This window comes from Chenopodium quinoa, unplaced genomic scaffold (assembly GCF_001683475.1).
Source record: "Chenopodium quinoa cultivar QQ74 unplaced genomic scaffold, ASM168347v1, whole genome shotgun sequence".
Taxonomy (NCBI): Eukaryota; Viridiplantae; Streptophyta; class Magnoliopsida; order Caryophyllales; family Amaranthaceae; genus Chenopodium; species Chenopodium quinoa.
The window spans coordinates 1,139,897-1,155,499 of record NW_018743136.1 but is presented as its reverse complement, the minus strand read 5'-3'; the positions used below and the strand labels follow the sequence as shown (position 1 = coordinate 1,155,499).

Here is a 15,603-nt window from a genome sequence, read left to right as displayed (position 1 = left end):
TCAGGTTTCCATAACGGGTAATTATTAAACCCGGATGGCCTAATTTAATTATCACATCCAATCACTTCTCTAAATTTGAACTCTGGTCAGTTTTCAACACTAGTGATCACTTTATTAAACTTACTATATGCATGGCCATGAATGTGATGTGATTTTAGAACACCAACATGTGTTTCTTTATACAATTGGCAAGCCAATCAATTAATATTTATAAACTTGATACATGTTAATCTTGTTGGATATTTCATACTCTTCTGGAGTCTTTTATATAATCATGAAACATATGAACTTTACTAAAAGTGATTTCTTCTAGAAATGTAATGATATTTACCACTTCCTCAAATTTGTCATTGTCAATAGTGACTCCTTTCCTTTTCAAAGATACTTAATTATCTTTAGAACCTATTGATTTATCACGCTTCAGGCATGCTATAGGTCCATCAACAATTGATGTTGTACTCTAAGGACATCAATTTTAAATTAGAGCATTTACAACTAGTATATGATAAATGTCATTTTTTTATATCCATCTTCAGGATGGTATCATTTCAAAATATTTAATGAACATGTGGTCACTTTTATTAAATAAATCGTTGATATTTAAGTTACTGTATGTATCAAACTGACTATCAATATATTTTATTATTTATATGCATGGGTTATATACAATATCCCCCTAATCCTTACATATGAGGGTATGGAATGAATCAATCCAACAACCTTTAAAATCCTAGCAACTTTTAAGCCATAAATTCTTTTGCCAATTCTTTTGGCAATATTATGTATCAAGTAACGTGTTCCTTTTAGCAAAAACATGCTTATATAAAATTATATTTATAGAACACTTATCATGTTCCTCATGCCAAATTACATTCATCTTAAAAAAAACAAAACCTCTTATATTTATGGGCATAATAAAACGTTGATTACGTATAGTTTCTCACAATGTCATGTTTAGTTACTTGAACTCATAACACACTTTTGCTATATATTTAATTAATTAAGGAACTTCAAGTCCATATGTACGAGAATATATACCAATCCATCTACATTTTTTCAGAAAGAGAAGGTAAAAATAAGACATGACATAATCAGTTCGAGCTTTAATCAAAACATACCTTATTCGATCCACTCAACTATACTAGCCAAATTAAAATTAGTCTTTGGAAACATAAGTAAACATGACATTTTGTTTATAGAATCACGTTAATATGTAGTGGATATCTAAGCAATATGCTTTATTTATCTTTGTAGATCATGTACATTTCTTTGTATTATCCTTAAGGGATATGTTCAAGCTAATGTGAATACTCTTTATAAATATAAGGAACTTCAGGTCCGCACATCGTATTCAATTTACATTTATTCCAATAATCAAACTTCAAGTAGGTACATAATACTATAATTGAATGAGAAGGTAAAAATATGAAAACCTACTACTTCACGCTTTAATAAAAACATACTTGAATCGATTGAATCAACTATACTGTTGGGTCAATTATATCAATATATTGCCTGATAAAGCTTAAAGAAAATAGAAACAAGCACATAAGCAACCAAAATTAACACGTTCACGTTAGTGGAAAACCACATGTTTCATATCATACTTGAAATATAAAAACATAATTCAATACATAAATTATAAATAGTTTCACATGTATCTTAGGCTTACTTCGTACAATTTACAAACATTCAAGGCATTAGACATAGGATTTCACAAACAAATTAAATGGGTAAATAATTGCTAAATCAAACCATTCATATTTGCTATCAAGCATAGAGAAATAATCAAACTCATTTACGGATAGGAAAAGTAATACCAAAATCTAGCAAATATATGTAATAAAATTTCATGAAAACCATACTTTCATAAAATTAACCTCAATAATAATTCTAAATACCCTTTTAGATTCAAACTAAACAAAACTCATAGTCAAAACAAAACTACTAATTAGTTATTCTGCATCAAATTCAACTATTCCCAAATTGCTCATTAAACTTCAAGAATAATAAAAATACGAAATTTGGGAAACAATATAGACATATTTTGTAAAGGTTTAAAATTAACAATAACAGGAAGTTGAGAATGAACTTTCCTGATATCAAAACCTTTCCCACTATAAAAACCAGTCTTATCGTCAACTTCATGTTATCAACGTCATCTGCTAGCCTGTAACCCATGAAAACGTCAATGAAAAGAAAATAAAGTATAACCCTTGATTAAGGCTAATCTATTATATTATGGATATATGAGAAAGATGAATCAAGATTAACAAACCAATGTAATCGAAAAATAATACGAGTAGTTCTTTGTAACCAAATTATTAATACCGTGAGACTCCTTGTACTAGTCCCAAATTAATTAATGAGGATTGTGTATGATATGACATTCTTGAAACGTGTGATTTCATTATTAAAAAAATCAAAACCCATGATCAAGATTAATCTCCTTCTAATTTCTTCCCAAGATGCGACACAACAAGATAATAATGAGTATAATTTAGCACATTCAGTATACAACGAATTAATCATTAACCTAAGAAATCAACAATCAATAAAATTTACATATTGATTAGAGCTTTGGTGCTGATAACGTGTTGTAAAATAAAGGGAAAGATGAGAGATTGAAAGAGAATAAATCTGTGTATAGTATTCCATATGATAAGGTGTATATATATATATATACAATATATTAGGGTTTGATTGGATAAGAAAAAAAAAACCCTAGATCTAGATTGTTCCTGAATGATACAAAGGAGGATAATGGATATCTACAAATATTTCATAACAAAATGAGTTAATTCTAATAAATAGTGCTATCATAATTACATCCCTTAAAATGTTGAATTACTTAATTACCCCCATTAATATTAATTAGATCTTTTTAAAAAAAATTTAAGAATAGTGTGTTTACATTTATACCCTTTTAAATATTTGTTTACATATTTTACCTCATTAGTACAACTAACAACTAAAGTTGTAATGTAAAACCAAATCGTAAAAATTCCCGAATATTGTTAGCTTTGACGGTGCGAGCCACGTTTGAGATAAAATTTGTAATTCATTAACCATTATTTAAAGGCTTAGATTTGGCCCAAATCAGAATTTCAAATTCTTGCATTACCTTAAGTCCCAAACAGCTCATTTGACCCACATTAGAATTTCGGCATATTCTTAGGTGTATACTCATGCACCTAGAAATAGGTGTAACAACAACACAATATGAACATTAGCTTTTCAGAAAGTGAACATTAGTTTTCTTCCCCTCTATTTTTCTCCTTCGTTTTTTATTTTCTCTCTCCTCTGCTTTTTTTTATTATTATTATTTTCCCCCTTTTTTACACTTTTTTGATTGAATTTGTTTCTTACATCATGAAAGTAGTTATTAAGTATGAATTTTTGTGTGAATTGGTTAAGGTTTATATGAATCTTTGAATTTCAATTGATTATAGTTTATATGAATCTTTGAATTCACAAATTATACTATGTGTTTTATCCTTCCTTCTTTAATTCCTTTTTCCTCGGTTTTTTTTCTAGTTTTCTTGTTTTTTCGATTTAACGATTGAATCTATTCCTTTCAATATGGAATTGGTTTTTTATCTGATTTTTTGAATTCATATGAATTGACTTTTTTTTTAGCTTTGATCAATTTCATCTGTGTATGAATTTCATCTGATTTTCTACATTTTTTTTTATTAATGAACATAATCATGCAAAATATGAACATATGCATAGGATCCCTTAAATGTGAACATTAGCTTTTCAAAAAGTGAACATAGGCATAAAAAATATGAACATATGCATTTCAGAAAGTAAACATAACAATTCAAAATATGAACGTAAGCATTGGTTTCCTTAAAGTGAATATAACCACTTAAAATATGAACGTATGCATAAAAAATATGAATATATGCATTTAAGAAAGAGAACATATGCATAAACAGATGTAATTAATATATCATGAACAACACATATTTACATTATGAAAATTTGAAATTATATATGAACAAATATAATATTATTATGAATATAATGCATTTAATTATGAACATAAAAATTTGAAGAAATAAAAAATAATATTTTTTTTAGGAAAAAGGGGAATTCATTACTTAATTAATTGTTCACAACAAGTTCAAGGGAGTCTTTGAAATGACTCCTACAAAACAAACCAAATAACAGTAGCATAGAACCATGACCTACTAAAGTTCCATTTCTCCTATTACATAATGAAAGACGGATGATTTGTACTACAAGCAAATTAGATGCAACTCTCCACCATATCATTTTCATATGCATTTCTGGCACCCACTGGAATGGTGTTATGTTTGATTATCTCCTCCTCCATCTCGATTGCCAATTTCGCAAGCTGGTGAGCAACCTGATTGGCTTCCCTTTTAACATAGGTAAAATCAAATTTGCAGGTTCCTTTGAGCATTTCTCCAATGTCCCTTAGAATGGCTGCAAGCTCATGTGTTCCATGCTTCCCTATACTCTCCAAGGTGCCTTTAAGAGATTGAGCATCTGTTTCAATCGTGACCTTCTTAAGATTTTCATTGATAGCCAATTCCATTCCACCCTTTATTGCCAGCAATTCAGCTTCCGCGACACTTCTAGCCCTGATTTTCCATGATCCCCCTGTCATCCAAGTTGCATAGAGGTCTCTGATCACAGCTCCTGCACCTGCTATTTCCTCGCTTCTCCAGGCAGCATCCACATTAATTACCACTAGCTGGTCTGTTCCAGTGGATGTTTCCGTTGCTTTGTCTTGGCTTTTTACCCTTTCCCTGAAAAACATTGAGAATAGCAACCAAATCGACCATGTATCTATTAAACATGGTTATAGGATGAACCATGGCATGCCGAAAGGCTACCTGATTCCTAGCCTTCCACATATGCCACATCGCAACAGAAAAAATAGTTTTCCAATCATCACTTAATTGCAAGTTATAATGTATCCAATCAGCCCAATTAGAATTATAGAAGGTATGATAAGAAAAATTATTATCCAGCTTGTTTCCTCTTAAAATTCGGGACCATAAGACCTTAGAATAAATAATAATATGATTATGAAACATATGCATTATAAGTATTAAATGTTCATTTTTTTTACGTGTATTTTTTATTATTAAATGTTCATTATTTTCATGTTTATATTTTTTTACTAAAGGTTCATTTTGTAGATTGTAGTATTGATTTTGGCGGATTGCGGATATGTTATCTGGGTTATTAATTTGGGCCGCGTGTTTTGGACCTTCTCTTGTTGCACCTATCTTAGGTGCATAAGGATGCACCTAAGACCAATTGTAGAATTTCAAATGAATTCATGATACCAAACAGGCCTACCAAGGTCTTTGGATTTTGGGCTAAACAAACAATTTGGGCTATTGAAAAGGGTAAAATGTCTTAGAAAATGCTACAGTATTAAACAAAATAGATTTGGGTTAAAACAAAAGGGATAATCAAGCAATTTTTATATCCATTATGCAACCCCGAACCAAATTAAACGGAGATGAACATCATGCTCTATTTTGGAGGGATACATTTTGGTTTCTACAGATACAAATTACCTTTAATTATACACCATCGTCACATTTTGATACAAACTACCTTTCATTTAATACCAACGTTGAGCAGGCATATCAGAATTCAATTTCTAAGCTAGCGTCAGGCATCAGCTAATTAAGCGCATAGAATAGTGTTTTTTTTTTTTTTTTTAAATAAAATAAAATAAATAATGTTCAGCAATACTTGTACATGCGTATAACAAATGTTTGCATTCTTAATTACAATTGGGGTTTTTCTGATGGAACTGCACAAGAGCTGCAGCCCAAAGAATCAATGCATAGATGTGATATATGAACTCAAGTTACCAACAGAACACAAAGAGAATTAAATGTTCTGATTTCAAATACATGAAAAAACCACAAAGGGTTGTATTTCAAGTCATTACAAATGAATTTTCCTAAATTTTCCAAGTCCTAAAAAAATTACAGCAAAAAGATGCATCTTGATGCCTAGAAAATATAATGTATGCCGCTATTTTTCTGCTCCTATTCTTCTCTGCAGAGTGGGGTAGTATAAGATCCATGTCTCAAAATCCAATCAAGCAGGATGTGTGTTAACCTGTGTTCGCCCTATATGAGATAGCCTGGAGGATGTAATTAAAGGAGCTTCTTCGTCAACAATCATTTCAGAAGCTGAATTACTCCCTCCACCTCCACCAGTCTTAACATCATCGTTGGGTACATATATATCAGATGACTTCTTTTCAAACTTCCAATCCTGCATCCAGCAAAGTAAAGGAATCTCAACAAAAAATTACATCACTGCCATAATTTGTCCTGTTTTTCAAGTCACGTTAAACAGGCCTACATGTAAATACCTTGAGATTTTTTTAAATAATCTTAAAGTAGTCTCAAAATTGCTGCAAATCATCATTTATAAAAATAGTGTTCTGTGATGGATACTTTGTATGGCTAGTGAAAATATATACACTGAGTCACATACTAAGCAGCACAACTTTAAATTTAAATGTCTAACAGCAGTAGCCAAACTCAGAATTTATCAAAAGAGAATTTTTGGACATGATATTTACAGCTTTAACAATTACTAACTAAAAACAATGGTAGTCTTATGAAACACACAATACTGAAGAACACGACCTTGGTAGTCACTTAAGCCTAATAAAGCATGAAATTTACTTGACTAAAGGAAAAAAATCTAAATGAAATATATATTTAATAAAGCAATAAAATAAGTCTTTCCATCTCATATTAGTTGCTCCATTTTCTTTATGGAATAGTCATTAACTTATCTATAATTTCCTACCACTACAATACTAGACAGGGGAAAAAATTATGGATCTTTCATCTTTGTAAATTCTTCATCTAAAGTGCATCAAAATGTCAACATATTATGGTAATCCGTATTTACTAAAACACAAGCTAAAGATCATAATGGTCATTGGTGAATTAAGGCCTTGGGGATGAGAACGGCAATTGGGACGAGTAATTAGAGAGATAAATACATGCTCATAAACCAGCAGAAAGTCATAAAAATAGTACAACCTTGCTAAATAGAAAAGACAATCATTGAGATTAAAAAAAGCAAACCTTTGTAACTCTATCTGTAATTCTTTCAGGTGAAGCTGGTTGAGTTGCACGAACATCCTTCACCTTTAGATAGTTGTACATAACAACACCAACAAGTGCTACACAGTCGAACCAATTGAAAACATAAACATTCAAGAAACAGGGAAAAAAAATGAAAAAATAAACAAAAGAAATTAGATAAATTAAGGGTCACTAAAATTAGTCCACACAATGTTAAAGAAGGTTAGTACCAATTGCATAACCAATTATATTGAGCCCTGTAATGGCTGACTCTGGAAAAATCACTGTTGAAAGGGCTATCAGAATCCAGTCTTTAAGAACACCAGCAACACGGATAGTAACTGCCCCAGTTCTACCGATAACCAAGAAAATTGAGAAGTTCAAGGCCAGTGCGCAAAGAGCATTGGAGAAGAAAATCCAGAAATTAAACTGAATACGAGAAATATCCATGTGAGGTTGCTCCAGCATATACCATGGTATGAACAGAAACATAAAACTGCATGGCAAAAAGTACAGATGTATAAGATAATTTTCTTCATAACAAAGAATAGTCTAAGCTGTTCAAAATGTCAACTGTAACACAGAAAACGACTCCATACATGTTTTTTTCTCACGCTCAAGCAGTTTAACACCACAAAAGAGAAAGTGCTGATTCACTAAACACATATGAGAAGAAAATTTTGCAAGACATCACGTTTTACACAACCCTTATTGGATTTCACTATCCTTTATGAAATTTTTTGAATAAACATCTTTATCTTTTAAGTCATTATCTTTAAGCTAAAACAACTCTAAATGATTGTCATATGACTCTAAATTGACCACAAATTGTTGTAAAAATCAAAATTTCACCCAGGTTGACCAAAAAATTGACCAATTAAAGGTCAAATTTGACAAGGTTTCAGCTTCCAAGTTATAATATATAATTGTTATAAATAGCAATTCAAATAGGTAAACAATTTCAAAAGTATAAATAAAAAGATAACAAATTTTACTTTGATTAAAAATACATAAATAAACAAACTCAAGGGTTATTCAACTACAGACAACATTATGTCATTTCAAAGGAAGGTCACCAGCTACTAGAAGAGCTATAAATATAACTATAACTATAACTTTAGTATGATATAATATCCTAGAGCCTCTCATGATGCCTGCAGGCTGCAGCCTTTACCCCTCGTTAAGATAATTCCCTTCATACAGCCTATCAGGAAGACATAGACTAACAAACTTGACAACAGATTCAATAATCGAAAGCTAGAAAACTGACAAATAGCGAGCTTTTTATCTATGAAGATTGTTAAAGCAGACAGCTATCTCTCTGATCTCTAGCAAAAACAAAATAAATTGACTAAATTATACAACAATAATACATCATTTATTGATGAGTTTGCTAATGACAGAATTTCCACACATGTACTAAGGACAAACACTAATTGCCCACTTCATACCTGCATGGAGCTATGTAATACAAGCTGGTGATTGGATTGAGAGTCAAGCCCTTCTTTTGTAGGAGGACTTGAGTCAGGACCAGCCTAAGTGCTTCAGCAAATATTCCAGTGACTTGATATAGTGTGCCTATGATGTTAAAATGGATTTCCCCATATGAAGAGACAACGACTCCTACACTGACCAGGAGCATGTTCAAGAACACGTCACACCTTAGCTTGTCAGTGCCACACACAACAGCCATGAGAAAAGTTGCCACAGGCACTGCATTAAGCACGCTTTTATAAAAAATAATGATATAATAACAAAAATAACTATGTAGTACTCTGAAGTACATAAAAAATGAAAGACAATTCAAACTATTTATTGCACATACTCAGAGCTTTAAGCATTTGAATGAAGGCCACTGAAATATGCAAATAAGCAGTGTTTCCAAACCTGAAATTACCAGAAAAAACAAACATCATTGACACATCAAAGTTTGGCTCACAGCCTCACATATTAGAAGTGAAAATTCATAATTCCTCCGTTTTTATTTTTTTCATTGCATCACTTTTGTAATTGCACACTCCTAAGCGTTCTTCGGAGTAGAGGGAGATAGAGAGAAAAAATAAAGAGGACCATGTGATAGGAGAGAGATTAGAGAATTTTTTCACCAAAAAGGAAATTGATGCATCTAAATTGAAACTTCCATTTTTAGAAAGAGATGGATCCAATAAAACAAATAAAATAACCGAGAAAGTACAGCAAAACTTTTCAGATTTAAAATATAAAAAAAAAAAAAAAGGGATTGTGCAAAAATCAACCAACAGGCCTATTGCACACTCTTAAGAGGTGACTCAATAAGTCAATAATACTACCTCCATTACATATTATTGATTTGACATAAAGTAGAGAGGAAAATTGTCTAATCGTTGCAAATAATATGAAGCGGAGGTAGTATACACTTTAATGCAATTTCAAGCTTACATATGTACAAGCATATTTTATGCATCCTCCTCAGTCCCCAAACAGCATCATATCTAACTTAGATAGTGAAGTGCCATAAAATATTTCATGCCTTCCATAAAAAATCTCATGCCATCCACTAATTGATTCTATTAAAATTACAAATTTGACAACAACAAAAAAATACGACTCTCTTAATCTTGTTATTATAACTAGAGTATACACTTTTCCATGTTGCCTTTGGAGTTAACACAAGCATTCCCTGTCTCCACACATGATGACTTAGGAAATAGAGAAGCTAAGGAACATGTAAAATGAAGGAATTGTTAAACAAATCTCAGCCCCATCATCCTCTGCCCCACACCACCAAACAAACAACCACTAAAAACGATAGAACACTAACTATTAATGTGCCATTAATAAAATTAACAGCACTTCATTTAATTTACTCCAACATGATCATCTCATTCCTAAAGCAATGAGATTGCATTGTTTTAATAAGCTAGGTCTATCCATTGTTGAAAAGCCAATGTGTTACATAGCACAAAACCACTCTAGTAGCCACGCCTCAAACAGATATTAACTATTCCATTAGGTCTAAGATGTGCAACCTTATACTTAACTAATCAAGTGTAGACTATACAAAAACATTTCTCCAGTAAATATATTTTAAGGAAAAATAAATAAATATAACAATGTTGTTCAAAGTTAAACTTAGGAGTCTAAACTACAATAGCTGTTCATATTCTCTGGGTTTTTTGTTTTTTTTTTTTTTTTCTTAAAAAAAAAAAAAAAAATTCACGCCTGAGGGAGAGCGTAGTTATTAGCAATTTCTTCTACTTCCAACAAATCATAATGGAATTATCCAGTAACATATTCTACCCAATTTAAAGCACTAATACACAATCACATATCATTTAGTCTCAAACAATTAGACTCGGCCTAATGACTGATCAATCAGACCTTAACCAACAAAAGTGGGGACTAGTTACAGCATGCAGATGCATCAAAAGAAGAATAATCACAAATCCCATAAAAGCTACAGAAAACATCAACTTATCCGGCTATGTTGTTTCTACAGACAATCATTGCGGAGTAAATTCAGAATAAACTGCTAGATGTATAACCTCTGATTGGCTGTACTTCAGTAAGTGCATTGGTTCAGTCTAAGCAGGTTATTTCTACTTCTAAGCTAAGCATGCCCTGTGTGAGCTCCTGAAAACCATGACAATTGGTGTACAGAAGTACTTTTCATACAGAAGTCTTCCCTTATGTACTCATGGATACTCTTATTATGAATGTTTAAGCTTTGCTCTCCCGTTCAAAAATAAAAAATTGTGCTCACTCTCTTTAAAAATATTCAGTCTGGTTTACTTTATAAGCTGATTCAGCTTTCTCTTAATAAAACGATACAGAGTTATAAGGTTTCAAGTATTTAGAGTGGCCATGATCATCGTTGATATCAACCTAAACAAAAGTAGCAGCATAAGAAAAGGCTCACCATAGACTTGAAGCAAAGAAAGCGCTTATGGGGATTACACATGTTGCATAACTGCCAACGAGATAAAGAGTTAGAATAAGAAACAGTCTAAACTGAAAAGACAGCCATTATTACAAAATAAAATAAAATAAAATAAACATTATTATAGGGCATGATGCCACTCACATTTCAAATGTCATTTTGACAGGAGCTACAACCTGCACAACACACAAAAATAAACAATATAAATATCATATTGTATAGATACCCCAAGAGGAGGAAGTGAGATTTCTCATACAGGTACATAGAATGAAATGGAGCACAAAAGATACTTCCATCTGTCAGCATTAGCATGACTAATGATACATGCAAAAATAGGAATGTAGGTGAAGAACAATTTGATAGGAAAAGTGTGTAGATATTTTTTATGTCCAAATCAGCCATTAATACATCAAAAATAAATAAATACTAATAAATACATTTATGGCCACAGCAATTCAGTTAATTTAACCAACTCAGAAGCAAAATTGAGTAGCTTTAAATACGAATTACCAAATTCGTAAGCAAACAAAAATAGTACTTCCTCATACTCTATTTGTTCTTCCCGTTTTCCAATTAGAAAAGTTCAAAGAGCTCTTCCCAATAAGAATCTTTCATTATATGGTTAAAATCATTCAATTTTCCTCCATTAATTGGTGAACAATGTTTGAAATAGCGCGCCTAAAGCACTGAGGTGCAAGGCGATAAGGGGTAAGCGCTTAATTTGGTCTGGCGAGGCGTTTTTGGTTAGGCGCATGAGGCGCACCTGAAGTAAACTTAAGCCAAATTTTTTTAATTGTTCATATAGTGCGCCTCACTTCAAAGAGGAGCACTGAGGCGTGCCTAGGCACAGCAAAACCCCTCTCGCTTCAGCAAATCTTGAAATTTAATACATTGTTAGTGAAGGTGGTAAAATTTATTACCTTTTTCTCTTTTCTATACAATCTTTTATACAATTTTTAACTAAATGAATTTCCCATGCATGATCCAATTTTTAATCATCAATCTCACTTCCCAAACGCGACATTATTTACATTGTTCTTCTTTTTTTCATTTTTGTTTTGAAAAGTGAGAATCTTTGATGAAAAATTAGAATCGCTATCACTTTGATTGTTTCTCTCCCAATAAGTGTCAATTTTCATAATCAACTCTCCAATTCCAAATGGAAAGAACTAAAACTATGAGACGGAGTAATAGACAAATGACATAAAATTATAATACCAACAAAAGAAAGCAAAGTAAGGAAAAACAAGTAAGTTATTCTTTGTCATAAAAGGGCTTCATATATGAAAATGAAGTATGTTTCAGGCACTAATTTTCAGTGGAACACATTTTAATCAATATAGCAGTAGATACATATTACCTAAATATATAGCAGGATAATAGGAAAGAAAAAAAAAATGAAAGTATACTTTAGTTTATGAGTTATAGCTTACAAGTATGAACACAATTAATAACAACCAAGGCTGAAAAAAAATGAAACTCTTACAACGTAACAAAACCGTACCTTAAAAACACGAACAAGAAAGAATGCCACCACACCGGAAAACCCCATATGAACCATTGTGAGTGTTATAGGAAATGGAAAATTGAAGTACTTTGGAGATAGAACCCACTGTAAATGAATTCAAACATACAAATAGCTCGTTAAAGCGATCTACACAAAAGACCGGGAAAGAAGATAGTAAATGGAAACAATGAATACTAATATACGCCAAAACCTTATCATGCAGGTCACAAACAAACACTTTCAATTCAAATACCCATGTCAGCTATTTTACACAATAATTATTTATATGGACAACTATACTTAAACCTAAAGCAAAAGAGTGTAGTTAGGTAATAAATTGGTCATGTCTCAAACTGAATGCCCCAAAATTATGCAATACTACTCTCTTAAGAAGTTGATAAGCATTTATCTAAAGATGAATAAATTTTGTGAAAAATCACATCCGTAACACGCTCTTGGTTCTATGGATAACGAATCAAGGAAACTATGGGGTGGAACAAATGAAATGTCACCCAACAATAAAAATGCAGTTGAAAATAGCAAGACAATGTGTACAAAGATTCAAAATTTTGACCCTCAACAGGCAACACCCACTTTCAATATGAGGAAAGTTGTCTGGCTTGTATATGATCACAAGAAATTAATGAAAAGGTTTATCCATAGTGACTACTAATTCTGGAAACATCTTTTTCTTGATCGAGATTCGAGAGAAATAAATTCTATGCATACCCACAGGTTTGTTTTACACAAGTGGAACAAAATTTTAAAAGATATAAATCTCAATAGCGTATGAAGATCACAACATACTGTAAAGAGCATTTTGAAATTTATGGTCATTGAAACCCAGAACTTATGACCAGAATTCCAACTTGCATGCATCAATATAACACAGGACTCCCTTCTCTTCCCTTACCCAGTGTTTCCCCACACTAACATAAGGGGAAAATACTGTTCACTCTCTCTTCATCCCTTCATGAGTTCATTCCTCTCCCCTAAAAATCTCTCGTCCAAACACGATATAAGAGCTGGCAACATAATGGGAAGGTTCACAAGATTTCCAACAAACACATTACTCCAATCACTCTAAAAATGGTCCCCACTCAAAGCAAGGTAAGTAACTGGGGTTTAGATAAGAATGACCTTGTCTAGTAAATTGATCCCAAATCTAAATAAAGAAAAATGCAAATGCTTCTAAAGAGGTAAAGTATGCAAATCAAGCATACTACTACTCCATATCTAAAATGACATGTATCAAAAGATAGATAAACTTCAAAAGACTATGCACATTTATCAAATGCAGCTTCAGGGCATTATGTTTCTAGATACAAGATCTTCTAACCAATACCACGGCAAGTGGCAACCGGAGTATTAGAGTTGGGCATGTCTTATAACAAATCAATTAGAACAGTTGCTAGTAAAACATTCTAGTAATGCCAAGTACAAGTTTAATATATAAATTATACAGTACTAACGAAACAAACCAAAGCAATAATAATCATTAATTAGATGAAATAAATTTAAGATTACCTTATTGTACAGTATTACTCCAGAAGAAAGCAAAATGTAAATCAACAAGTACAAATAGGTGAGTGCAAGCGACGTGTTGATCATTTTCGCCTACTTTTTTTCTTCAAAATCAACAATATTAAACCAAAGAATCAACTTCCAACTATAAGAACACTACAAACTGCAAATTCATCTTCCCATGAAAATTAACCTGCAAATCCAAAAACCAACCATTTCAATAGAAAAATCAAATGCTACAGTAAAACACGAATACTACAATGGATCCAGCTTCATTGGATCGGATCTTGAAACGCCATTACTAAACCAAAAATGAAGAAATTATATACAATACCTCGAAAGAATGGCAAGAAAATGAAGGAGGAGAGAGAATGAGAGTGTTGTTCGTCCTCGAATTCGTCGGTGGAGGTGTCTGGCAATGGCGGAAGAATTGCAGAGAAAGAGATTTAGGCATGAGAAAGATCTAGGGTTTGAATTGGGGAAGAATAGAGAAATTTTAGGGTTTAAGATGAAAATTGGGGTTGAATTTGAGAGTGAGATTGAAGAAATTGGGAAGGAAAAAGAGGGAAGAGTGATGGATTGCAGGAGGAGTTTGTGTAGTAGTGAGAGGGGAGCAGTACAGTGGGACCTTTAATGGGGGAAGTGTAAAAATCCAACTGCCACATATTTATTTCTTTGGTGAAAACCAATTACGAAGTTTCCTTTTAATTTTTATATTTTATACCCTTCGTTTTTAAATATTTACTCCATTTTTTTTATATGCGGAATTTTAGAAAAATTAGAGAAAGTAATCAAATATGAAGGTGGAGTGATAGGAAAACAATAAAGAAAAATGAAAAAAAAAACAGATGTAGTTGAGAGAATTAGAGAATTGATAATATAAAATTAATAAAATATGATTTATATTGGGTCTTAGGTGAAAAAAATAAATTAAATATTATAAAAAAAAATTCAAATAAGGAAATGTATCAAGTATTTAAAAACGGTCGAAAAAGAAAAGTGGAGCAAGTAAATAAAACTGGAGGGAGTAGTTTGTTTATTCGTGCGTCATAGGTAGCAATGTGTGGGAGATTTTTAAGCAATATTAATAAGTGAAAATACATAAACAAATATTTTTACTGAGTAAACACAAATACAAAGAACTGAACTTTGCATTTAGTTGTGGATGAGGTACTGAACTTTGCATTTAGTTGCGGATGAGGTCTGAACTTTGGAGTGAAGCAAACAAGGTAATCAAATAAGTTATGACCTTCTACAGTCGGTAAACCTTTGCTAAAAGAAAATGGCTAACACATAATTCAGAAAGGTATTGAAGTTTCTGTTGAGTTTCGATGAGTCTAGCTCAACGCGGAAATAAAACCCGGGCCTAATGAAAAACTCACAATTAATATAACCAAAATGCATAAATAACAAGATTAGAGAAAATATTAAATTACCCTTGTAGCGTGCTTCGCTCGACCACCGGAGCTCTTACTTGAGAAAGCTAAGCCTCGCAAGCACAAAGGCCACCGACGATATCCACCCACAACACGACCGCAACC

General features: G+C 32.1%; 2 protein-coding genes across 2 annotated transcripts; both read right to left on the bottom strand.

Annotated features, from left to right (window-relative positions):
* Nucleotides 1-4,258: 4,258 nt before the first annotated feature.
* On the bottom strand, nt 4,259-4,795 carry LOC110732085. Its single transcript, XM_021911998.1, has one exon. The coding sequence runs from the start codon at nt 4,793-4,795 to the stop codon at nt 4,259-4,261; it is 537 nt and encodes a 178-aa protein (XP_021767690.1).
* A 966-nt stretch (nt 4,796-5,761) lies between these two features.
* Nucleotides 5,762-14,807, bottom strand: LOC110732052 (probable sugar phosphate/phosphate translocator At3g17430). Its single transcript, XM_021911966.1, has 10 exons — nt 14,397-14,807; nt 14,066-14,255; nt 12,536-12,643; nt 11,176-11,207; nt 11,011-11,061; nt 8,938-8,999; nt 8,564-8,825; nt 7,343-7,608; nt 7,113-7,210; nt 5,762-6,282 (listed from the first exon to the last, which is right to left on the bottom strand). Exons 2-10 carry the CDS (start codon nt 14,147-14,149, stop codon nt 6,103-6,105), a joined length of 1,143 nt encoding a protein of 380 aa, XP_021767658.1. The 5' UTR covers nt 14,150-14,255; nt 14,397-14,807; the 3' UTR covers nt 5,762-6,102.
* Between the last annotated feature and the right edge of the window lie 796 nt (nt 14,808-15,603).

Coding starts and splice junctions, on each gene's coding strand:
- LOC110732052 (XM_021911966.1), bottom strand. CDS start 14,149: ATGATCAACACGTCGCTTGCACTCACCTATTTGTACTTGTTGATTTAC. Junction 8,826..8,937: donor TCAAATGCTTAAAGCTCTGA/GTATGTGCAATA, acceptor TGCTTAATGCAG/TGCCTGTGGCAACTTTTCTC. Junction 7,609..8,563: donor TATTACATAGCTCCATGCAG/GTATGAAGTGGG, acceptor TTTGCCATGCAG/TTTTATGTTTCTGTTCATAC.
- LOC110732085 (XM_021911998.1), bottom strand. CDS start 4,795: ATGTTTTTCAGGGAAAGGGTAAAAAGCCAAGACAAAGCAACGGAAACA.